The sequence below is a fragment of the Haliotis rufescens genome, unplaced genomic scaffold (genome assembly GCF_023055435.1).
Source record: "Haliotis rufescens isolate VD_foot unplaced genomic scaffold, xgHalRufe1.0.p SCAF_1, whole genome shotgun sequence".
Classification (NCBI taxonomy): domain Eukaryota; kingdom Metazoa; phylum Mollusca; class Gastropoda; order Lepetellida; family Haliotidae; genus Haliotis; species Haliotis rufescens.
The window spans coordinates 30,271,871-30,296,456 of record NW_025963779.1 but is presented as its reverse complement, the minus strand read 5'-3'; the positions used below and the strand labels follow the sequence as shown (position 1 = coordinate 30,296,456).

The 24,586-nt window shown below is 43.8% G+C and overlaps 1 protein-coding gene across 1 annotated transcript; it reads left to right on the top strand.

Moving 5' to 3' along the window:
- Positions 1-121: 121 nt before the first annotated feature.
- On the top strand, positions 122-24,572 carry LOC124123948 (COP9 signalosome complex subunit 2). The gene is made up of 13 exons (XM_046487156.2): positions 122-273; positions 6,488-6,601; positions 14,731-14,811; positions 15,693-15,818; positions 16,441-16,608; positions 17,677-17,781; positions 19,009-19,078; positions 20,058-20,157; positions 20,405-20,536; positions 21,485-21,582; positions 22,680-22,762; positions 23,306-23,364; positions 23,967-24,572. The coding sequence occupies exons 1-13, from the start codon at positions 226-228 to the stop codon at positions 24,112-24,114; spliced, it is 1,332 nt and encodes a 443-aa protein (XP_046343112.1). The 5' UTR covers positions 122-225; the 3' UTR covers positions 24,115-24,572.
- The last annotated feature ends 14 nt before the right edge of the window (positions 24,573-24,586 follow it).

Here is a 24,586-nt window from a genome sequence, read left to right as displayed (position 1 = left end):
ATGTATTACTTGTCTTCAGGCGTATTTGTATCGAAAGCATTTTTCAAGTTGATGAAAATTAGAGCAATTTTACTATATCAATTTATTTTTCGACAATAAGTTTAGGTATTTGTTTATAAATGTAAATATTGTTTTCTATATATTAACGTTGTCTTTTATGATATACAAGAAAGACTATGTTGTTCTTGTTATAAGTCGTTAAAAACATCTTACCATCACTTCAAGATGTCGGACGATGATTTTATGTGCGATGACGACGAAGAGTATGATTTGGTAAGTACATTTGGACGGTTTTGTGACATAAACTGCCGTCAATGGTTTATTGTCATCCGTGTAAACAGCTCTGTTAAATAAAAATGAGTGATCTTGGGTGTGTCAGCACCACGTCGGCAGCAACTCGACTTCCCTCCTAATGAACGAGTTGGGTTGCGATAATTTCGTACACACAACAAACGAAACTAACAGTAAGAGCACTAAGACGGTTCTTCAGATAATTCCGCAGACAAGACTGCGGTTACCGAGCGTAGCTTCTTCCACTAATTGGCTGCAGGCTGTTGCTCTCACTTCACTGCTCCCCCGTGCCTCTCCGATCATTCGGGTTATTTGTGGGTAGGTTACCCCAACTTCAACCCAGGATCGCCATGCCGATCAAGCCTTTTTTAGCGATCAGTAGGATTAGTACCCTATTCCAATCAAACACTTCTTCGCGATCCTTATGTATGGGCACCCATCACTTATCATTAATCCCTTTACAAACCCTTTGCGTTAGTTTGCTCCTGGATCCTTGGAATAAGTTGTGAGTTAATGTATGCATTTTGAAACTCATGTCATGTCAGAGTTTTGAGCATCTTAGGTAAACAATTGCATGCTGATCATGAGGTTAACAAGTACGAATTATTTGTGATAGCCCCAATTGTCATATGGTAAACTGTCTGATTAGATTACCTCGTTAGCCTAGTTGAACTTGAAGCTTGCAAAACGAGTTCGATCCTCCACTTGCAGCAAATTGAATACTGAAAAAGTGCACTGCACCCATTCCACACATATGGAAAAGTAAACTCACACCAAGTGTTACATCCTTACTTTTTAGAGTCAGCACACCCTTTCAAGAGTGGCACCTCTCCTTGTCAACATTCTGGGCCTCTTATTCATTTATTTATAACAATGTTGACTTTTGGCAGTGTTTAATACCTGCAGTGGTATATTGCTATGTAAGACAACCACCAATGAGCGCACATGTCCTATACGCAATATTCTAGCAAAGCGCCACTGTATGTGGCAGAGTTAAAATGAGGCACTTCAAGCTTGAATTTCATCAGTCTCATTAAGATCAGATACTCAGATACTTTACCTCTCTGCATGAAGATCTGTCGTCACCTCCATTGGTCAGGTAAATCCTGCGCAAACTTGAACTCCCAATCTGAATGCAAGATGCATGGTTTTCCCCTTGTCTATTTTTATTGCAAGGAAATAACATTTTGCTTTGCTTCAAGGTTATATATCCATTTGTAGTGACTTTGTCTCGGAATATTAAGACAAAGGAGAAAATTGTGACAAGTAAGTGTGAATGATGTATAGATCTAATTAAGTTACTTCAGCCAAGGACATCTTTGCACTGAACATGATGTTGAAAGAATTAATTTTCATACATTTTTTTATTTGTTGAAAGTTGGGACTGGCAAAAATTGGGAGGGGACTGGTAATTATTAGAGCTGCTTCAATGTAGAACTGGCAGTTTCAAAAGCCAGCAGGAACACTGATCAATGCTGATGGGATCATCATATTAGGCAACCGCTTGTTCAATGGTTGTTTGTTGGATCACACTAAGTTATTTTATGTACTAATTTCTGGATTAACATATCGTTTCAATTTTAGAATTGACACCTAACATTACGTTGATCTCTCTACTTCTTCTACATGAAGACGTTCAACGCATTGTATCTTGAAGATTTGCTGCATTTTCGCATGATGTCTTTCACGCTACTCCGAACAATCATTCGGGCGGGAGACCACATGGTCAGTCTCGACCTACAAGACGTGTATCTCCTCCATTTCCTCCAGTTGATTTTACTTCAGTAACTATTAAAAGGAGCAAGCCTTGCTGGCTACATACAAATATGTTGTTAAGTCTAGGCCTGGTATTACCAAGTCAGTCACAAAGTTTCTGCATGTGCAAGATATTGTCTTGAGGCTTATATTGATGATTGTATTCAAGCCCATGCAGATCCAGACACCCTCATGCAACACCTCAGTCCACTCAGTGACATCTCCATCAGCTAGGTTAGCTCATCAACGTTGCAAAGTCTGAGACGACTCAGAGGAGGATGTTTGTTCCCACGAACAAGTGGTCGAAGATACAATGTTTAGTGCAGTTGGCACTCAGACACCCCCTACCTCTATGCAAATGACAACATTTGCTAGGTCTTCTGACATAAGCACAAGCACTCACTCAGAGGGGTCAACTCAAGCTTCTTATCCAGGGCTTCTTGAGGCCCTATCTCCAGGATAACTCCGGGGTTTGCTCTCTCTACTGATCTCACTATATCAGCATCATCAGTTGTGGCTGGTGCTCTCGAATGTTTGTGCCTGAGTCCCTTTGCGACTGCTCATCCAGACCCAACACCTCATTATCGACTCTTCGACTGTGGGCTGGGGGGCTCACCTCCATGATCTACAGGTGGCAGAGCGCTGGTCTGTCCATGAAAAGAGACTGCATATCAACAACCTCGTATTTGAGGCAGTCATTCTGGCTGTGTCCCACTGCATCTTAACTCATGATCCAGTCGGGCGATCTAACCAATGTCTGGTACATCAACAAAATGGGCTCCCCCAAGTCAACCTCCCTCTTGTCACTGACACTTGACTTCTTCCAGTTGATTGACTCGCTGAACATTCAGGTCAGTGCAAGATTCCGAAATACACGTCATAGCAGACTCCCTATCCTGACCAGACTAACTGTCAGTGACGGAAGGGCATCTCCCAGATCATCAGGCATGGGACCACGATGCTCTTGCCATCTAGTAAGATAACCTCAACGCCTACGCCTTTCCCCCTACCAGCCTTCTACCTGAGGTTCTTCAAAAGGCGGCATCCACCAACCAACTTCGACTGCTTTTGGTCACGCCCTACTTGCCAGCTCGATGATGGTTCACAGTGCTGGTAAACAGTGCAGAAACAAAGTCTCACCATCTTCCGCTCAGGGACGATCTTCTCCACCAGCCTTACACCCACCTACTTCATCCATCGCCCGAAACCTTAAATCTTTGTGTATGGCTCATCTCCAGAAGTCGATTGTCACCAAAGGGTATTCAAAGAGAGTAGCCAAGACCATCACTGAGGCTCACCGTACCTCCACCACAGCCTTATATGACCATAAATGGAAGGCATTGAGGCATACTGTCAAGCTCGTAGCATCACCAAGCTGATCTGCAACATGAGTATGTGGGACCTTAAGGGCTCTACTTTGGCTATGTATCTCTCTGCGATCTCAGCTCCATCATTGCCTACGATCTTCATGGTTGCTGAGCTACAGTCCCTCATTCTGTCCAACAAGTTGGCTGACCTGCCATCTTATTTCCGCCCGCCCACTTGGGATCTTAATGTCATCTTCTGCCATCTGCCCTCTGTGGAGTATGAACCACTTGCTGAGAAGGACTTAAGAGTTGATCACCTTTCAGACGGTATTTTGCCTGGCATTTGCAACTGCTGCTAGAATGAGTGAGACCCATTCTCTTGAAGTTGACCGCGTCCAGTTTGAGAGAATTCACAATGGGAAGGTGTATCTGGGATTTCTTTGCTAAGAATCAGTTTTCTTTGCGAAGAATCAGTTTCCGGGACAGTCAGACCGGTTGTTGACCATACTGTCGTTGGCATCCATGCTGAACCCAGATGACCATAATGATATCTCCTTATGCCCTGTTAGAGCTCTCCACATTCTACCTCGCTGGAAGGTGTGGCCGTTTCGGCGGTGTCCCGATGCTTCACCCGCTCACCTCTGCCTTGTGCAAGTAATGTCTTAGTATTGGTTTAAAGTCCTCTTCTGGATGTTGTTGATCGTTCCTCTTCTCGTCTTAGCATGCTTCAATCTAACGAGCAGGATTGATAGCTTTGACGAAGTGTTCAGAGAGATGCCAAGCTGGCTTACCCTGTTGTCCGTAAGAGATAGTGGTGTAGTCTGTCTTGTAGAACTGATTGCCTGGAGACCCCCTCCGGATTGGTTATAAGTCATAATGTGAATAGATCCCTATTCAAAGATATGCTGTTAATCGTGTAATGATGTCCTACATGAAAAGACGTAACACATGTCATACCTAATTTCATGTTGTTACGTCCGACTGGCGTAAAGGGGTCACATCACCTGTTATGGTGTTTTTACCCACTCACAAGTTCTTGTCTTTTCTTGGGCGGTCGGGTAGCCTAGTGGTTAAAGCGTTCGCCAAAGACCCGGGTTCGATTCCCGACATGGGTACGATGTGTGAAGCCCATTTCTGGTGTCCCCCACCGTGATATTGCTGGAATATTGCTAAAAGCGGCGTAAAACCATACTCACTCACTCACTCACTCTTGTCTTTTCTACACTAGGCAGTGTATAACTTAAATAATTTGTGTCACTTGTTTGCACCAGCTTCCTTGTGTACGTCTCACAGTGGTAGTCTATACAGGCTCTCCAACTGTGTGAGATTAAATTAAAACAAATTAAATTGTACGTTAAATTGTATATTTATAATACTTATCTCACACGTTATATGCCCGCCCAGCCATCCCCGCATCACAGCTCCTCAAACCTGTCAGTTCTAAGAAAGAGTATTATGTGGCAGGGGTAGTCAGGTGATCAAGTTGTGTAAGGTCACAACACACGGGATTTCAGTGCATGACCCATTTATTTGGGTGGTGACCATGGTGATGTTGGAATGTGTTCAGGCGAAATGTTCTTAGAAGCTGGAAACTTTTTTAAAGCACACTGCCATTGATGCTACATTTCAACAAACACATAGTATTTGTCATGAACTTTGGAATGTACAATTACCTTTTTCTTATGAAAGCAGAATTTTTTAAGCCATTGTATTGGAGACAGACAGTATTTTTTCGGCCACCTCCGTGGTCTTGTGGTCGAGCTTCCGCCCAGAGAGCGGAAGGTCCGGGGTTCGACCCCCGGCCGCGTCATACCAAAAGACGTTAAAAGATGGTACTTGTTGTTACCCAGTCTGGCACTTGGCATAAAGGGGCTAAAACTGGTCGGCTCAAAGTCAGTAAACTGTGTCTGAGTGGGGTATTCATATTGAACTGCGGCATGGTATCTCAGTGAGCTAGCACTATAAATCGGCATCAGTCCGGACTAGTACAAGCAGCCACGCAAACAAGTGCATGCACATCGCTATATAAGTACAATAATCTTGGATGCGACGTTAAACCCAATTTCACCTCACCTCACCTCAGTATTTTTTCAGTATTATAAACCTCCAGTGATGTCATCCTATTGGTTTCCAGTAGGGATAAATATCATAAAGAGGGATGTAATATCCCTGGGACATTTGCTATATAATATCCTGAGGATTTTATCAGTAGTTTATATTGTGACATATGAATGTTTCTTGCTCGAAATTTATTTTGGATTTGATAACGGTTCAAATGGTTTCTTTATATTCCAGTGAATTTAACATGCAACCTTCGTATCTGTAGCCCAGTGAGTGTACCACTAGGCTACAGAGGCGCTGATAAATCACAATGCTTTTAAGAATGTCTTTTTCAAGTATCTGTACGACAGCAACAGCATTTTACACCGGTTTCCTAAGGTTCATGGAAAGTATGTTTGAAACATAAAAATGTTGATGTGTTGTTTTAAGTTTCTTTTCTCGGTTTATAAGTTAGATAAAAAACTTACCTTCAGGTTTTTATGAAATTGAAACCCTGAATCGAAGGGTCAGAACAGAGGGGCATGTGCCCCTATGATCATGATGATGACGGTTTTAAATCTCATAAAAACCCTCTGACATATTTTATCCTACACTTAAAGCCCAAACTACCAAATACATGCATGCTTGCCGTAAAAGGTGACTATGCTTGTCGTAAAAGGAGACTAACGGGATCGGGTGGTCAGGCTCGCTGACTTGGTTGATGCATGTCATTGATCCCAGTTGCGTGGATCGATGGTCATGATATCAAGCACTGGATTGTCTGGTCCAGACTCGATTATTTACAGACCGCCGTCATATAGCTGGAATATTGCTGAGTGCGGCGTTAAACAACAAAACAACAACAACAACCAAATACATGGTCATGTATACAAAGAAAGACAACTACATGTTTCTAGTGTGACAATAAAGAATTCCTGAGTTTATGAACACATTTTATGAAATACACAGATCTGTTTAGATAGTTTCAGGTAGTACGAATATCAGGTTTTATTTTTTATCTACTCTGCGAAAATGAGTTGTTATGACCATCCACTTGTCACGAACACAATTATCATGTCAGACATATTCTGCAGGAATACTCGGAAGAGAGTAACTCGGAGCCTGATGTGGACCTAGAGAACCAATACTACAACTCAAAAGCTCTCAAGGAAGATGATCCTAAAGCAGCCCTTGAGAGTTTCCAGAAGGTGAGTCACTACCACTGTCAGCAGCATAGACTGATGTAGAGCAATATCTAAGAGCTCCAGGGGGCGGTGGGGTAGCCTGGTTGTTAAAGCGTTCGCTAGTCACTCTGAAGACCTAGGTTCGATTCCCCACATGGGTACAATGTGTGAAGCCCATTTCTGGTGAACCCTGCTGTGATATTGCTGGAATATTGCTAAAAGCAGCGTTAAACCATACTCACTCAGAGCTCCAGATAAGGTGCATATCTGCAAACTTAAACTCCATAACCCAATTGATTTTGAAGAATATGCTTGAAAAATTTCGAATACCTAAAAGTATAACAGTACAGCCATACACTCTATGTAGCCTTTTCTGCTTGTATTTGTGAGCATTATTTCCATATTAGATTACTATCCAGCACTATAGTCATTGTCAGGTAAAGGTTATCTGAGAGCAGTGTTGTCGGGCATCAGTTACACATGAATAGTATTATATGAAATATACTTTGCCCTACCCTCTTGTGTAGTGTATTAAACTGTACTTCACAGCTTTAGAAATTGGCACTAGTCCTATAGTCCTTGCCGAACTGCCCAATACAGCTTTAGAAATTGGCACTAGTCCTAGAGTCCTTGCCGAACTGCCCAATACAGCTTTAGAAATTGGCACTAGTCCTCGAGTCCTTGCTAAACTGCCCAATAGTTAAGGTATCATAAAAACTAGTACTAGTAGAACATGTAGAAATTTGCCAAGTTTGGGGTTCTCATGGTTTTGGCATGTGCTATCATTATAAAGAATAGTGGTCTAAAAATATTAGTTTCTACCGCTGCATTATTACACAACACATGGGGGTAGAGAAAACTTTATGATTTTTTTAAGATCCATTGCAACAAGTTGGACTTAGGTTCTATAGGGTAGAGTTTCTTTCCGGAGCATAACTCAAAACCCATTCAATACTTTCCAACAAAAACTGTGCATGTTTACCAGACACATACTGGACTGGTGCCTCTTGCTATTTAGGAATTTTAGAAATTTTTATTTTTCACGTTTCCATGGCAATAAGTTGGACTTAGGTTCTACAGGGGTGGTGTTCGTTTCCAGAGTGTAACTCAAAAACTTAAATACTTTCTTACAAAACTTTGCATGTCTACCAGGCACATACTGAACTGGTTTATGTTTCCATGACAACAAGTTGGATTTAAGTTTTAATATAGGATTGGTTTACTTAAGTAGTATAACAAATAAACTGTTAAATATTTCCTTGCCAAACATTGCATGTCTATATATAAAGTGCATACTGAACTAGTGCCATTTGATATTAAGGAGTTTTAGAAATGTTTATTTTAGAATTTCCATTGCAGCTATTTTGACATGGGCTAAGAGAAATGTTGGGTCAGTTACCTGGTTTGGGACCATAACGTGTTAAAATGGGCGGGGGATATAGATGACTTTGTCAACTATACACTTGTTGATATTACCCTGGGGGGCGGTCGGGTAGCCAAGTGGTTAGAGCGTTTGATCGTCACGCCGAAGACCCGGGTTCGATTCCCGCCATGGATACAATGTGTGAAGCCCATTTCTGGTGTCCCCCGCCATGATATTGCTGGAATATTGCTAAAAGCGGCGTAAAACCATACTCACTCACTCACTTATTACCCTGGTCAATGGATCAGTGTTCACTCAACAATCATTCTCATTCTCTTTCTGATTAAATCCTCCTTGGGGCACTTATTGCATTTTCCTTGCTCAAGAAAATCTATATGACATAGTTGTAACCATTTTCCTTAATAAAAAATGTTACCACACAAAAAACTTCGTTTTTGTATGATATACGACCACCCTTACGGGGCCTCACCCCCAACGGCGCCTCACGCCAGGGGGAGCAACTCTCACCCAAATCACTTTCCTTATGTCATCTGTAAGAGACAGACGTGTTGATTTTTCACACAAGACAAAAATAAGAGAAATCTATCGTTCGACAAGAACCATGGCTGACCAAACTGTATGTATGGTACATTTCTTTCTTTGCAAAGGCGTAATACCTCGCATTGTGAAGTTATAGAGTTGTAATAATACGCCACGTGCACGGTACCTTTGAATTCAAATGGCCGTAATGGCGTCCATATTGTAGTTCCACGGGCTGATACATGTAACACCAAGGCCATTAAGAAACGGCTTGGGGTTTTGTTATATCATACAGCATTGGTCTACAATTTTTTCCTTTACAAAACCCAAGGTGGTGTGTTAATTCATAAACTACACTTACCTTTTTTACGGGTTTTTACACCTTAGCGCGTAACACGCCCCTTTGGTGTTATAATTATACTACACATTGGCTATTAGTATCGCGTTACAAATCGCATTCTACATTACGCCTTTGCTTCTAGTTTCACAATTTATGCACGTTTCTTTCCGATCTTTATATCGCACTGATACACGTTGATACCCTTCCCGCCCACCTCAGAAATTACGGTCTTGTTTACAAGACCTTCAAACTGTGTACGGGTTGTTCTAAGACAGGCACGAACGCTGCCGAATATGTCTGGCGGAGGACATTGCCTTTACCCCCCGGGGCCCCCAAAAGAGACAAGTTGACTTGTTCCACTTTAAAGAGGTCTATTAAAGGCGGGGGTAGATATCAGATCTACTAAGACATCCCCCCCTCCCCATCTAAAAAGGGTAAAAAAGCTGCCGAGATTGTCTCCCCCGCTCCCTCTCCGGGGGCCGGGGGAGAAGGCTCGAGGGTCCCCGTAGTAAGCACTGCACCCTCTCCTGCACTGTCTTTGGCAGACTTTTCTGCGTTACTTAAGTCGCAGATGGCGTCGATGATGGAGGAGGTAAAGTCTCAGCTCCGAGAGGAGATGCGGACCGAGCCTTCCCCGTTGTCGGCGCCGGACGCGGCTTCGAGACCTTGTGATATGCCCGGCGTCGGCCGAGGCAGGCAACTTGGTCTCGGGGACGATCTCAGACCGGGCTTCGGCGCCGGCTCGAGGTCGCTCCCCAGCGGAGGGGTGGCGGGCGCCGGCCCGTGCACTACCGACGCACAATTTTCCCTAGCGGAGCCAGACGCCTCTTCCGAGGCCGAGGCGTCCACTAGTGGATATCTAGCCCGGAGCCAGGTTGGTTCCCTTTGTCTCGGGGACGATCCGAGACCGAGCTTCGGCTCCGGCTCGAGGTCGCTCCCCAGCGTAGTGGTGGCGGGCACCGGCCCGTGCACTACCGACGCACAATTTTCCCTAGCGGAGCCAGACGCCTCTTCCGAGGCCGAGGCGTCCACTAGTGGATACCTAGCCCGGAGCCAGGTTGGTTCCCTTTGTCTCGGGGACGATCCGAGACCGAGCTTCGGCTCCGGCTCGAGGTCGCTCCCCAGCGTAGTGGTGGCGGGCACCGGCCCGTGCACTACCGACGCACAATTTACCCTAGCGGAGCCAGACGTCTCTTCCGAGGCCAAGGCTTTCACTAGTGGATACCTAGCCCAGTGCCAGGTGGGTTCCCTTGAACCTCGGCACCGGGACTCGGCCTCGGGCCGGGTGCAGAGACACGTGCGGGACAGGATTGTCCATGTACTGCCTCAGGTTGCTGCGCCCATGCCAGAGTCGGAGACACCCAACTTGACTAAGGTCAAGCAGGGCCGGCGGTTGCCCCCCCCTTTCCCGTGTGCGGTGCGGAGTTGAAGGCTGCTTACATATGCTTCGAGGAGCAATATCATAATGCATGCCAACAGCTCCGTGTGTCCGTACACTCCGCGTATCTGTCGGCTGTACAGAGGGAGTTAGCGGGAGAGGGGCCGGCCGACTCTTCGGAGTTGGCCGCGCAACTAACATTATCTTGCGCGGGACGCTATTCGTAGCTGTGCATCGCAGATGATGTGCGCTGTTATGTGCATGCGCAGGCGGTGGATGTCGGTATCTAAATACTCGACTTACACACGCCAAGACCTACTTGCTTTGCCGTATAAGAGGGTGCCACCCTCTTCCCTGGGGCTCAGCAGGCGGTCCGAGAGGCTGCTCAATTGTATACTTCCATCAAAGACTCATAAGGCCTTGTTGGAGGTACCAAGCGTTAAAACCGCGTAAGCGGGCCTCTCCAATTGTCCCCTCCTACGCTAACGCACGGGTCAGACGTCCACACCTGCTTGGAAGCCGCCGCTTCCTTCAGGTATAAGGGCGCCGTGAGGAGCAAGAGAGGCACGGGCCGGGGCAAGGCAGCTGGTCGAGGCCAACAGCTTTTTCGCGGGGCTGGGAACGATGGGTTCCCATTAGCGCCCGAAGAGCCCCGGGTGAACCCATAGTCGCAAGTTATCGGGAAAACTCATCCGCTCCTCCACTTTTCCGGGATAAAGCACACACCGGTGCCTGCTACCCGAGAGAAGGCGGAATTCCTCCGTGCCGAGGTCGACGCACTTCTTATGAAAGCTGCGATCGAACCGGGTCCCGAGGGACAGGAAAGCGAGGGCTTCTACTCGACTTGTTTCCTAGTCACCAAACAGTGATCTCAACTGTCGAGACAGGAGAATGGCTAACGTCAATAGACTTAAAATACGCCTATCTCCACATACCAATACATCCAGAGTTCAAGAAATACCTGAGGTTTTCTTTCGACGGGAGGTGTTATCAGTTCAGGGTTCTACCATTCGGGATCTCCACGGCCCCGAGGGTGTTCACCAAGCTGATGTTGATTCCCGCCCAAGTGGCCAGGTCAAAAGGTCGGTTCTGCCATCCGTACCTCGACGACTAGGTTACTAAGAGCTCTATTGCAATCCCTGAGTCAGATAGCTACACAACAAGTGATAGATATTCTGATCACTCTAGGGTGGATGGTCAATCTCAAGATGTCAGATCTGAGCCCCACTCAGAATCTAGTCTTCCTAGTGGCTAATTTCAACACGGTGAGAGGACGTGTATCTCTGTCACAAGATATCAAGTCCCTTAAGCGCAAGTCACACTGCTCGTACATGGCTCCAGTTACTGGACAACATGGCGGCGACAGTGGATTTGGTCTGGCGGGCGCGCTTGAGAATGAGTCCCATTCAACAAGCACTCCGTCGACTTTGGGCGAACTCGGAAGATCTCGAGACTGTGCTCGAGACTCCGTAGTGGCTCATTACACACCTCCAGTGGTGGACCGAGGTCGGGAATCACTCCCGTTCCGTCTCTCACAGTTCAAACAGCGCGTCACTCTCCGGCTGGGGAGGCGTTCTGAATGATCACACTGCCTCGGGACTATGGTCCCAGCAGGAGATCAAACTGCATATCAATGTGCTAGAACTGAGAGCGGTCAGGTTGGTGTTCCAACGTTTCCCGGATCTGCTTCGTGGCCAAGTGGTTCGTCTAGAGATGGACAACCAAACGGCGATGACTTACATCCGGAAGCAGGGGGGAACGGCGTCTCCGTCGCTTCGACGAAAGACGTGGCAGTTCCTACTATAGTGCGACTCTCACGATATCAGGGTGCTACCTGTTTATCTCCCGGGGGTGGACAACGTCCGTGCGGACGCTCTGTCTTGCCGGATCCTCGCTCCTCACGAGTGGAGGCTCGACCCGGGGATATTCGGGATTTTCTCCCTGTTATACAGGTCGTTACAGGTGGATCTGTTTGCGTCTGGGTTAAATAACCAGACACCAACGTTCTGCTCCCGAGTCCACGACCCGAGGTCGGTGGCACCGGACGCCTTTCAGCTAGATTGGACGGACAGTTCTGTGGGCATTCTCCCCAGTACCTCTGATTTCCAAGGTCCTGTCTCAGCTAGGCACTCAGCCTGCGCGACTAATTGTGCTCCTGGCACCTCTTTAGTCGGCGCAGAGTGGGTTTCCAGTAATACTCAGGTTTCTGGCTCAGCCTCCTGTTATATTACCTTTACGACCGGACCTCCTATCCCAGAACGGGGCCCTCCACCCGAATCTCAGGATTCAATGGGTGGCTTGGCCACTGTCAGGAATCGCCTCCAGAAGAGCGGTATTCCTGCACGAGTTGCAGACACAATACTGGCTTCGCGGAGGGATTCGACAAACGTTCAGTACGATAGATAGGCCTGCTATGCGCCCAGGTGTGTCGATAGAGGGATTGCAGATCTTTTTTCTGCAGATCTCGTATCCGTGCTTGAGTTTCTCCAGTCGCGACTAGATGACGGCCTGGCCGCATCAACAGTCCGAGGGTACTCTACAGCTATCGCAGCTTTTCACGTCCCTGTCGACGGGGCACTTCTGGGTGCACACCCATTAGTGCAGCGCTTTTTAGCAGGTGTGGACAGGATCCGACCGCCAGTCCGGCGGATCAGTCCCCCTTGGGACTTGTCAATCATTCTAGATTGGCTGTCCGGTCCTTCCTTTCGGGATCTGTCGTCTCTCTCTCTCTTCAGCTGTTGAGCTGGGAGACGGCGTTCCTTGTGGTGGTAACGTCCGGCAGACGGGTAGGCGACATTCGTGTTATGTCAGCCGATCCCAAAATAACTGTCTTCCATGGGGTCGATAAATATCACCGGGACAGTCAGTTTTCGTCTACCGGACTATTACCGTCCTAGGGTCGCACACGATTCCACGTGAACGGCTCCTATTGAGCTACCCGCTCTTTCACAGCCTTCCTCGTCGGGGACCACTGCAAGACATGCTCATGTCTTGGATGTCCGCACGACTCTCAAGGCCTATATCAGCAGAAATATGGGTGTCCGTAAGGATAACCAACTATTTTGCTGTTACTGCGGTAGGAAGGTTGGCTCACCTGCGAGTAAACAATCTATCTCGAGGTGGATAGTTTCAAACATTTGTACAGCGTATACGCTTACAGGCAGGGACCCCCCTACCAGGTTGAAGGCTCATTAGGTTAGAGCAGTGGCTGCGTCAAAAGCGTACGCCGCGGCTCTGCCCATTGAGCAGATCTGCTCCGCGGCTATTTGGAGCCAGCCGAGCACGATTCATCAAACCTTACCAACTCGACAAACACTCAAGCGAGCGTACTCGGTTTGGTCAGTCAGTTCTCCGAACTGGGCAAAGTTCTAATCTCTAGCTGATTGAGCATTCGAGATTTTAGACAGTCTTCCGGTTATACTGCTCAGTAATGGTCCGGATTTTATCTTCTGCGGTCGATAAATATCAGTCCTTACTACTCGATAATACTCGTATTTTGCGCACGCACTCCTTCGATCCTCGGGGACCCTCTGGCCTAGCTCAGCGCTGGTTATGGTCTCTCGTGATCTACGCCCTTATATCACTTGTTCAAAAAAGTGTGGGGGGGTGGGAGGTGTTTCGAGTTCTCAACTTATGACAAGCCGCAAAACAGGCTTTATCATAATATATGGTCGACCACGCCCTGTCTCTAGCCCCCGCCTTTCGACGGTGGTGCCTCACGATAAGGTTGGTTCCATTTATTGAACTCAATATTTTATTCTGTTGAATAATCAAATACGATGTATTTATTTACGCCTGTTGCTGACGGATGCCACTTCCTAGATTATCTTTGGGAGTCTGTCTTGATGCAATAAGTGCCCCAAGGAGGATTTAATCAGAAAGAGAATTTTACAAACCTGTAGAGGTTATGAATTCTCTGATGAAATCCTCCTTGGGGCACGGCCACCCACCTCCCCACATTCCGTCAGCATTTGACATATGGAAAGTGATTTGGGTGAGAGTTGCTCCCCCTGGCGTGAGGCGCCGTTGGGGGTGAGGCCCCGTAAGGGTGGTCGTATATCATACAAAAACGAAGTTTTTTGTGTGGTAACATTTTTTATTAAGGAAAATGGTTACAACTATGTCATATAGATTTTCTTGAGCAAGGAAAATGCAATAAGTGCCCCAAGGAGGATTTCATCAGAGAATTCATAACCTCTACAGGTTTGTAAAAGTTTCCTGGGGAGTATACAACCCAAGCTGCCTGTGTGGTGCTAGAAGCTTAACAGACACATTGCCATCTCATCCTACCGGGTACCCATTCACTGCTGGGTGAATAGAGGCACATTTTTAACAAAGTCACTTGCCCAAGGAGAAGCCATCCAGGGACTCTCCGCGATCAACCTTGCTTTACTTCACCGGATTGGTGATCTGTGCACTATGCAGAGGACCATGTGCCACCAGTAGTGCTGGAATGATACACAAGAATCATAAAGCATAGGTTGATAGAAATATTCCAATACCTACTACACCTGCTTTGATCTCTGTTACAGGTGCTGGAGTTGGAAGGAAAGGAGAAAGGGGAATGGGGATTCAAAGCCTTGAAGCAGATGATTAAAATCAACTTCAAACTGGTAAAGACACTATTTCCTAAGTTACTCCAATCTCATTAAAATCAAATCTAAATTCTCGCTGCCGCTAAACAAAGATCTGAGGACATCCCATTACGGGTCACGTCAGAACGACCTTTCGCAAACTTTGACCGACCACTGAAACGCCTAACAAGAAGTCAATATCAGCCAATTAGAAAGCAGCTTTCTTGAGCTTTATGGCACTCATTTCAACATAGCGACTTCCATTTCAGACTACGCTTGAAAAATATGTTGACACAGTTCTCGATTAAAATTTTGAAAACTGAACAAATGAACATTCTGGAGTGTCTATAATATGGTTGTGATTGTATGGTAGTGCTTCCCATGAACTGTGTAACGCATCATCCGTTCAAATGTTCATCCCACGGAAGTGAGAGACAGACGATAATTTTGGCGGAATCAGTCATACGGGCCGTAACTGTCATTTGGTATACCCTGTTTTAACATTTTCGAGGTTGCATGATTAGAAAACACATTCCGACTGTCACTTTCATGATTTGGTAAGCGACGCTTTGATTTGTCGGATGAACATGATGAAAGGTCATTCTGACGTGACCCGTAATGGGATGTCCTCAGATCTTTGTTTAGTGATAGCGAGAACTAAGATCTGATTTTAATGAGATCGAAGTTACTCACACCCATTTTGTGCTATGCAACGGCACCAACAAGATTTGTTCATATTAGATCTGTTCACACATTCTACATTCAGTAAAAATTATTTGTCAAATGAAACGTTACAGTGTTGTTTTTTTTATCTTGTTTCTTTATTTATGAAACTACATGTGACTTTTTTATCAGAAACTAAAAAAAATATCAACTTTCATTTTTGAGATGTTGAATGATTCATCTTCTGGATGTTGCAGGGCAACTATGATGAAATGATGAAACGATACAAACAACTGTTGGCCTACATCAAGTCAGCAGTGACCCGGAACTACTCTGAGAAGTCCATCAACTCCATCCTGGACTATATCTCAACATCTAAGCAGGTTGGAATATAATATATCACTTAGCCTGAAGGGCACATGTGCAATATTTTGTATGTGATGATGTATGTTATTTATGCAAAGCCTGTGAGAAATGTTCTTTTAAACAAGTAATCTGGTTAAAGACCCCCCAAAAAGGTTTAATGCACAATTTGATTCATAATACAAACCTGTGGATTCAGAAATTGATTAGGATGTTACCATTCTCAATGAAATGGAAGGAGGCAAACTTTATGAATTTCAGCTGCTTATGATCTAGCTCATTTTGAAAGGACGTTCATAGAGTAAGACGAGTTCTATGGATGAACAACTTCTTTATTACAAATAGTGCGACGTTTCGGTGTAGATCCTAACACCTTTATCAAGCAAGTGATAAAGGTGTTAGGATCTACACCGAAACGTCGCACTAATTGTGATAAAGAAGTTGTTCATCCATAGAACTCGTCTTACTTCATCACTCCAACTTCTAAATGCCACTCAAAGAAATTAGACGTTCATAGAGTTTGAGAATGGATCAAAATTATTCTTCTCTTAAGCACACTTAAATTCGGAAGGGCACACCTAAACATCTTTGTGCTCTGTGACACACTTAGAATCTAATACATTTGTATCCCTGATGTCCCAGATGGAGTTGCTGCAGGATTTCTATGAGACAACGCTAGAAGCCCTTAAGGAGGCCAAGAATGAGAGGCTGTGGTTCAAGACAAACACTAAACTTGGTAAGCTGTACTTTGACCGGGGCGACTACACTAAGCTACAGAAGATCCTCAAGCAGCTTCATCAGTCTTGCCAAGTGAGTAGCATCATGAGCATCATTAGATATTAGTGGTGGGGCAATACACCGATGCATCAGTTGATTGCGATTTGTTTACTTCTCGATACAAATATCGATCACAGTCCCACACTAAGTACAAAATATCGATTCTTACCTTCAGTGTTTCCTTTTGTAACTACCGCCTCCGTGGTCTAGTGGTAGAGCGTCCGCCCGGAGAGCGGAAGGTCCGGGGTTCAATCCCCGGCCGCGTCATACCAAAAGGCGTTAAAAGATGGTACTTGTTGTTACCCTGTCTGGCGCTCGGCATAAAGGGGCTAAAACAAGGACTGGTCGGCTCAAAGTCAGTAAACTGTGTCTGAGTGGGGTATTCATGTTAAACTGCGGCATGGTATCTCAGTGGGCTAGCACTATAAATCGGCATCAGTTCGGACTAGTACAAGCAGCCACACAAACACACACACGTACATGCACGTCGCTATATAAGTGGAATAATCTTGGACGCGACGTTAAACCCAATTTCACCTCACCTCACCTTTTGTAACTGTTACACTAAACAATAAGTTGTGAAAACGTAAGTTTTTCATCCATTGTGCCATACTTGACACTGCCAACTGTAAATCATCAGTGTGCCAGGTATTTGGCCATCCTGTCTATGAAAAAATGGCTTAGGGACCACAGATAAAAACACATGCAAGTATCATGATACTGTACGTATCGGATCGTGAGCAAGATATCTTGATACGTATCAGATCGCACAGTTGGTGTATCGTCCCAGCCCTATAAGATATGGTTTTGAATGTGATTCAAGCGTCTAAACAGTGGTCATTTTGACAGCAATTTGAGAAATGTTTTGAGGAAATTCAATCATTCAAGTTATCGGTAGTATTCAGTCCTTCCGCAGAAAAAATATGAAAAGTTAAAAATGATTTTTCCGAAGATGAAATGACACATGACCATGATGAACAATAAGCTGACCTTATCACTACAAGAAACCTTTATTAGAAATGGATCACATATGAAAGTATTGACTGTGTGACTATCTTGTCGACCGGATTAAGGAACACTATGTGACTCTCTTTTCATCAGACGGATGAAGGGGAAGATGATCTCAAGAAAGGGACACAACTCCTGGAGATTTATGCCCTGGAGATTCAGATGTATACAGCACAGAAGAACAACAAGAAGCTGAAGGTGGGAATTTAGTCCCGGAACCTAGTAACCATTGTGCTGAACTGATAAGGTATCGCAGATCAACACGTTCAGCTATAATATGGCCACCTCTGCTAACGTGCCTCTAGTCCAGCTATATCATGGTCGTAACGATATGGCTGAAATATTGCCGATGCGACGTAAAGCATAAACTCACTCACTCACTATATAATGGCAGCCTGTAAATAATTGAGTCTGGGCCAGACGAACAAGTGGTTAATATTATGAACATCATTCCACACCAAAGAAGTGTGATGACAAAATCTACCAAGCTGGACCACTCTATGATCTTTCGTCAGCTGATATGACAAGAGACCCGTGAAGATCTGCAGTAGAATAGGTCTTCAGCAACCAATGCTTGCTGTAAAAGGTGACTATGCTTGTCATAAGAGGCGACTAACGGGATCGGGTAGTCAGACTCACTGACTTGGTTGATGCATGTCATCGTATCCCAGTTGCAAGGATCGATGCTCATGATGTCAATCACTGGATTGTCTGGTCCAGACTCGATTATTTACAGACCGCCTTCATGTAGCTGGAATATTGCTGAGTGAGGCGTTGACCAAGTCAGCAAGCCTGACCACCCAGATCTTCACAGGTCTTTACCAAATTTAATTTGTCTAAGAGCACTGATATCAGGATGTGTAGGGCACAATACATCACCTGGCAGATCGTTTGTCACCTTACCCTTGCAGCATGGAATATCATTTATGCATTCTACCACTGGTTTGTCTGGGCAAGGCCTGATTAGTTTCAGACTACCATGATATAGATGGAAGAGTGCCTTCACTACAATAAACTCGTCTCCAGTAAGCATGGTCAAGTGTCTATACAGCTAATTATGGTCATGGTTCATAGTTTAATCGTTGATGTGTTGTAAGCGTTGAGCGTCAAGATGAATGTCATGCACTTGTTACTGTGAAGATTCCGGGATAGAATAGGTCTTCAGCAACCCATGCTTACCTAAAAGGTGACTATGCTTGTCGTAAGAGGTGACTAACAGGATCGGTCGGTCAGTCTCCCTGACTTGGTTGATGCATGTCATCGATCCCAATTGCGTGGATCGATGCTCACGATATCAATCACTGGATGGTCTGGTCCAGACTCGATTACTTACAGATATAGCTGGAATATTGCTGAGTGTGGCGTAACACATCAAACCAACGGCCAACGTCATGCACTTGTTACTGAGAGGTGCTTTTGTTTCAGGCTTTGTACGAGCAGTCGCTGCACATCAAGTCCGCCATTCCCCACCCCCTCATCATGGGTGTTATCAGAGGTGAGACCTTTCTTTACACAATTATTTAGTAACAGCCATTCACTTGCTGAAATTGCCTTCAGCTGAACTTGTTCTTCAAAGTGCAGTCACCCCATACATTTTGTCCTTGAATCCTTCTACTTACCTTTTGTGCTCCTCAGATCTATACTGAATAGACTGTCTCTGAAGTCTAGAGGATTTAGCACATGCCTTGAGGGTAGAAGGTCCATACCCTGGCTGCATCATACCAAAAAAATGCCTTAAGATTGTACTTGTTACCCTGTCTGATGCTCGGCATTAAGGGATAAAACAAAGACTGGTTTACTTGGAGCCAGTATAATGTGTGTGAGTGGGTATCCATGTTGAACTGTGGCATGATATCTCAGTGGACTAGCACTAGTCCAGACTAGTACAATCAGCCACACACATGTGCATGCACATCGCTGTTGGATATTGAATCCTTATGACCATGTGCACCACAGATCCATCTTGAATTCTTATGACATGTACTCTTTAGATCCATCTTGAATCCTTATAACCATGTGCTATTTAGATCCATCTTGAGTCCTTATGACCATGTGCTCTTTAGATCCATCTTGAGTCCTTATGACATGTGCTCTTTAGATCCATCTTGAGTCCTTATCATCACGTGAGCCATACATTCATCTTGAGTCCTTGTAATCTAATCATGTGATTTTATTCTTTACATCATCATCTTGAGTCCTTGTAAATAAAGTATTATTCCTCCTATCCATATCTTAACATAAGAACTGCTGCAAGTAGTATTCAGATCCAACTCTATTTATGCCAGAGTTTCTTCAAACTTCTTCAGTGTTAGAAATTGGCACTGGCCCTATACTCCTTGCCAAACTGCCTAAAAGTAAAGGTATCATAAGGATTAGTAGAAATTTTGAGCGTTTTGCTATATGTTATCATTATAAGGACTAGTGGACTAAAACAGTTAGTTTCTATCGCTGCAATATGATCCTGTTGATTCCAGAGTGTGGGGGCAAGATGCACTTGAGAGAAGGGGAGTATGAAAAAGCACATACCGACTTTTTCGAAGCTTTCAAAAACTATGACGAGTCTGGAAGTCCAAGGTAACAATATCCTTTCAACATGTTATCACTTCTATCTCATTATTTCAAAAGTAAATAGTTCTTGTTTTCACCACCATCATTCTGGTTAGCTACAGGGTATTCTTACCCCGCAGACTGGGTAGGAATGTGTAATTAATCATGTTGATGGTGGACTCTCTGTTGCAGTTTTTAATAACACTCATCTGGTTTTCTATTCATGTTTATCAAGTCTGCAGGATTTACTTTGTAAGTGATTTCTTCGTTTCAGGAGAACGACTTGCTTGAAGTATCTGGTGCTAGCAAACATGTTGATGAAGTCCGGAATCAATCCATTTGACTCCCAGGAAACCAAACCCTACAAGAATGATCCAGAAATCTTAGCTATGACAAATCTAGTTAGGTGAGACTACTTGGATGGTTGCTGTATGTGGTATAACAGACCGAGATATGTTTAAATGGAATTTGTTTTTGCTGGCTCTTTATACCCAGCCTTATTTAAAAGGGAAGGAATGGTTTGTTTCTAATTTAACTGATGGTACCGACATGGCATCAGAAGAATGTACAGACAATCTCTTACCCATAATACGAGTAGACCACTTACATAAAGGGCACAACTCCACAGAACAGTGTTTGTTTGTTTGTTGTTTAACGCTGCACTCAGCAATATTCTAGCTATACGACAGCGGTCTGTAAATAATCAAGTCTGAACCAGACAATCGAGTGTTTGACATCATGAGCATCGATCCATGTAATTGGGATATGATGACATGCATCAACCAAGTCACCGAGCCTGACCACCCGATCCCGTTAGTTGCCTCTTACAACAAGTATAGTCGCTTTTTGTGGCGAGCATGGGTTGCTGAAGACCAATTCTACCCCGCCACACAACAGTGGGGCATGCTTGAAGCATGTGATGCAATTTTCAGATCAGTGGCTGCCTCCAGTTGCATTTTCAACCCAACCTGTGGGAACTCAGGGCATGACTATAGAGGTCCCCAACAACCTGAGGTTGTCGTAGGGTGGGGGTGGGTGAGGTAGTAAAGGATTTGGTCTTACGACTATCATATTTTTCAATTCAGACTCTTTGACTCACTTGATTTATTGTCATTGTATGGGACATGCTCATCATGCTCATGATGCCAATCACTGAATTATCTGGTCCTAACTCGATTATTTACAGACAGCCATAATGTAGCTTGGATATTGCCTAGTGTGGCATTAAATAACTAACATTCTTAGCTCCCCAGGGAGTATTCAATCTTTGTCAAACAAAATCCCCTCTTGTTTATCCTCAGCTGAAAGATCAGTGATATACTTCTGTTCATTATTTGTGTTTTCATATTTTCAGCGCTTACCAAAATAATGACATCAATGAATTTGAAAAAATATTGAAAACAAACAGAAAAAATATAATGGAAGATCCTTTTATCAGAGAACACATTGAAGGTATGTACTGTTGTGTTTTGATAAAAGGTTTATTATTATCAAATTATTATTGTCTTTTTCTCATGTTTGAGCTGGCATGAAACCAGTATACTGTGCCAAGCTAGCACCTGTATGTGGATTACACAAACAGACATACAAGTAACAGGATCACTAGAAGGCCATCAACTAGTGCATGCATTAGGCTTAAACAAATTTAAAAGAATTACTGTATTCGACGTAATAAGCACCCCGCTCTAATAAGCGCCCATGGCAATATTTGCTAATACATTGGCTAGTGAACAATCCCAATTAGCACCCCTTCCGATTGATCAGTGTACACAAGACTTATTTATTCGTGTATAATATGTGTGTTATATATGCATCCTTAAATATTGGAAATTAAATTCTGGAAAAATATATCTGTCGTATATAAATATTTCAGTCTGTCAGCTTAAACCACAAAATTTATGATCTTTCAACTCTGTTGTTTTTCACCAAAATAATATTCAAATAAGAGCCCCCTATTTCTAATTTAAAGAGCACCCAGGGCGATTATTATGTTGAATACGATGGTTCTCAGGGAATGACTTTTGAAAATGCAGTAAACTACGGTCATAACGAACTCAAAGGGACCACTGATTTTAATTCGTTATAACCGTAGTTATAAGCATATGTACAACATATTTACACAAAATGGACGGGACCAAGAAACTGTGTTATATCGGTAAGTTTGTTATTTATAAGCGTGTTTGTTATAAACCTAGTTTACTGTATAGTGTGGGTGGGCAGTGGTTCTTTTTGTTTTTTTTGCTTGTTCAAACTAGTATGTAACCAAATAAACAGTGGTGTACCATCAACCTTGGAAAGCGCCTCCCTATATGAACATGCATACAAATTGCTATTCCCGCCATTAACATAACACGAGATGCGCAGTAAAGGGAAGTAACTGTGTGCTATATTGGATCGCATTGTGTTAAAGTATTAGGATTTTTATATATTTTTGAAAATGGAAATAAAAACAAAACATGTGGCAGACTATATGATGATATGCAGGTGGTGCCTGAGAACCAGAATTATTTTTTTTAGCCTTATGTCATTTGATGTCATTTTGTTTTCAGATCTTCTACGGAATATCAGAACACAGGTTTTAATCAAGCTTATCAAACCGTACACCCGAATTCACATACCATTTGTATCGAAGGTGAGAGTAAGGTTTTACAAGTATTTTTTTAGGAAGAAACATAAAAATATGTATCTACAAGATAGCTGTCTAGTTATTAGTTGCAGTAGGGGGAAATAAGAGCTAGTTATGACCTGATGGATGTCTGAAATGATTTGATATTAATATGGTTCTAATGATTTGATCTGACATTACAGAAGCATACAGTCATGTGTTTGTATGAATGGTTATTGGAAGGGCACAATAGCTGCCAACTGTATTCAGCACATGGCTTGGTGACCACCTCAGTGGATTAAGTCCCAGCTGTGATTAAGTTACGGAATTGTAATGAAGAGAATTTATTGATGTCAACTTCCTTATTATGAGGAACACAACATTTCGGAGTATGTGCTTACTCCTTCATCAGGTGAATGATTTGTGAATAGAATATCAGTGAGTATGTGCTGACAAAATGGCTGCTGGTTTTTCCTGCTTGTAACGTATAGACTGCAATGATATTTATGTGCACCTCTCCATTCATTATCCCAAGCCGCTCACTCACACTCTCGCTCACTGTCTTTGCAGGAACTGAATATAGATGCTACAGAGGTGGAGAACCTCCTTGTCTCCTGCATCCTAGACAGGTGGGTTGTATAACTGTCTCACTCAGACATGCAGGTCGATTGTCCAGCAAGTCATTTTTATCAAATCACAACATCAAATTTAAGTCTAGTTTCATACTCATCAAAGCTTTCATGTTGGTACTTGTAATAGTCTGCCTCTGTTGTAAACGATCTAGTCCTTCAGTTTTCACCCGCGTTCCGAAATTGTATTGAATTTTGTAACTGTTTTGAGATATCATTTTTTATTATTACATACACACATCTTGTGGGGAAAACCTTGTATATTGTAGTTGTCAAAACATTAACTGTATCATGGTAATATTTAACGGTCATAGATAGTTCCAGTGATCAGCTCAAATAGTTCCAAAATTCAATACAATTTTGAGAATGTGTGCGAAAACTGGAGGACTCGATCGTTTATGACCGAGACTTACAATTACAGCACATACAGAAAAAGCAAGGTCATATTCTATTGGAAAGCAGGAGGCCACAGAAATCTTTGAAATATCTTCATATAACCTTTCACATGGAACAGGTCACAAACAGTTGAGATAGAAGTTGCACTTGGTTTGAGAATTGAATGCCTTTGGCCACACTGTAGCCTGTGTTTTTTGTATTGTCAGCACCATCAAGGGACGTATCGACCAAGTGAACCAGGTTCTGGAGTTGTCCCAGGAGGCCAGTAGTCTGGCAGCACGCTACTCCGCACTGGAGAAGTGGACCAGCCAGCTCCACAACCTGCACCAAGCCGTCATCAACAAGATCGCATGAAGCTCACAGTAACTCTGCTGCCTTGATACTTAGGAACTAAACAGACTAACATCAACAGAAGCCTGCAATGGAGTTGCCATTGTGATTCCAGGAACAAACATTGACATCATCTGTGACGGACGTGATTTCATCTTGAGGAATCACTGACGACATTCTTAGTGACAATAATTCTAACTTGTGGAAATGAGGTTTTCAGGCACGATTTCATCCCTCAGGACAACCTATTTATCCTATGGAAACATGCGTGATGCAGGTCACCGGGATAATGTATCTATACTGGCAGTGTGTTACGGACATGATGTGCATGGCTCCGCCCAGCAGCGCAGGAGATGCTCATTCTTACAGGGATGTATGGCGAAGATACACAAAGGAGATTAATGGATCTTTGTTGTGTACAAAAATATGTTTCAAATTATAGGATAATACAAGGGAATAAAGTGATGTTTTCTATTTATAAATTCTTGGTTTCTGG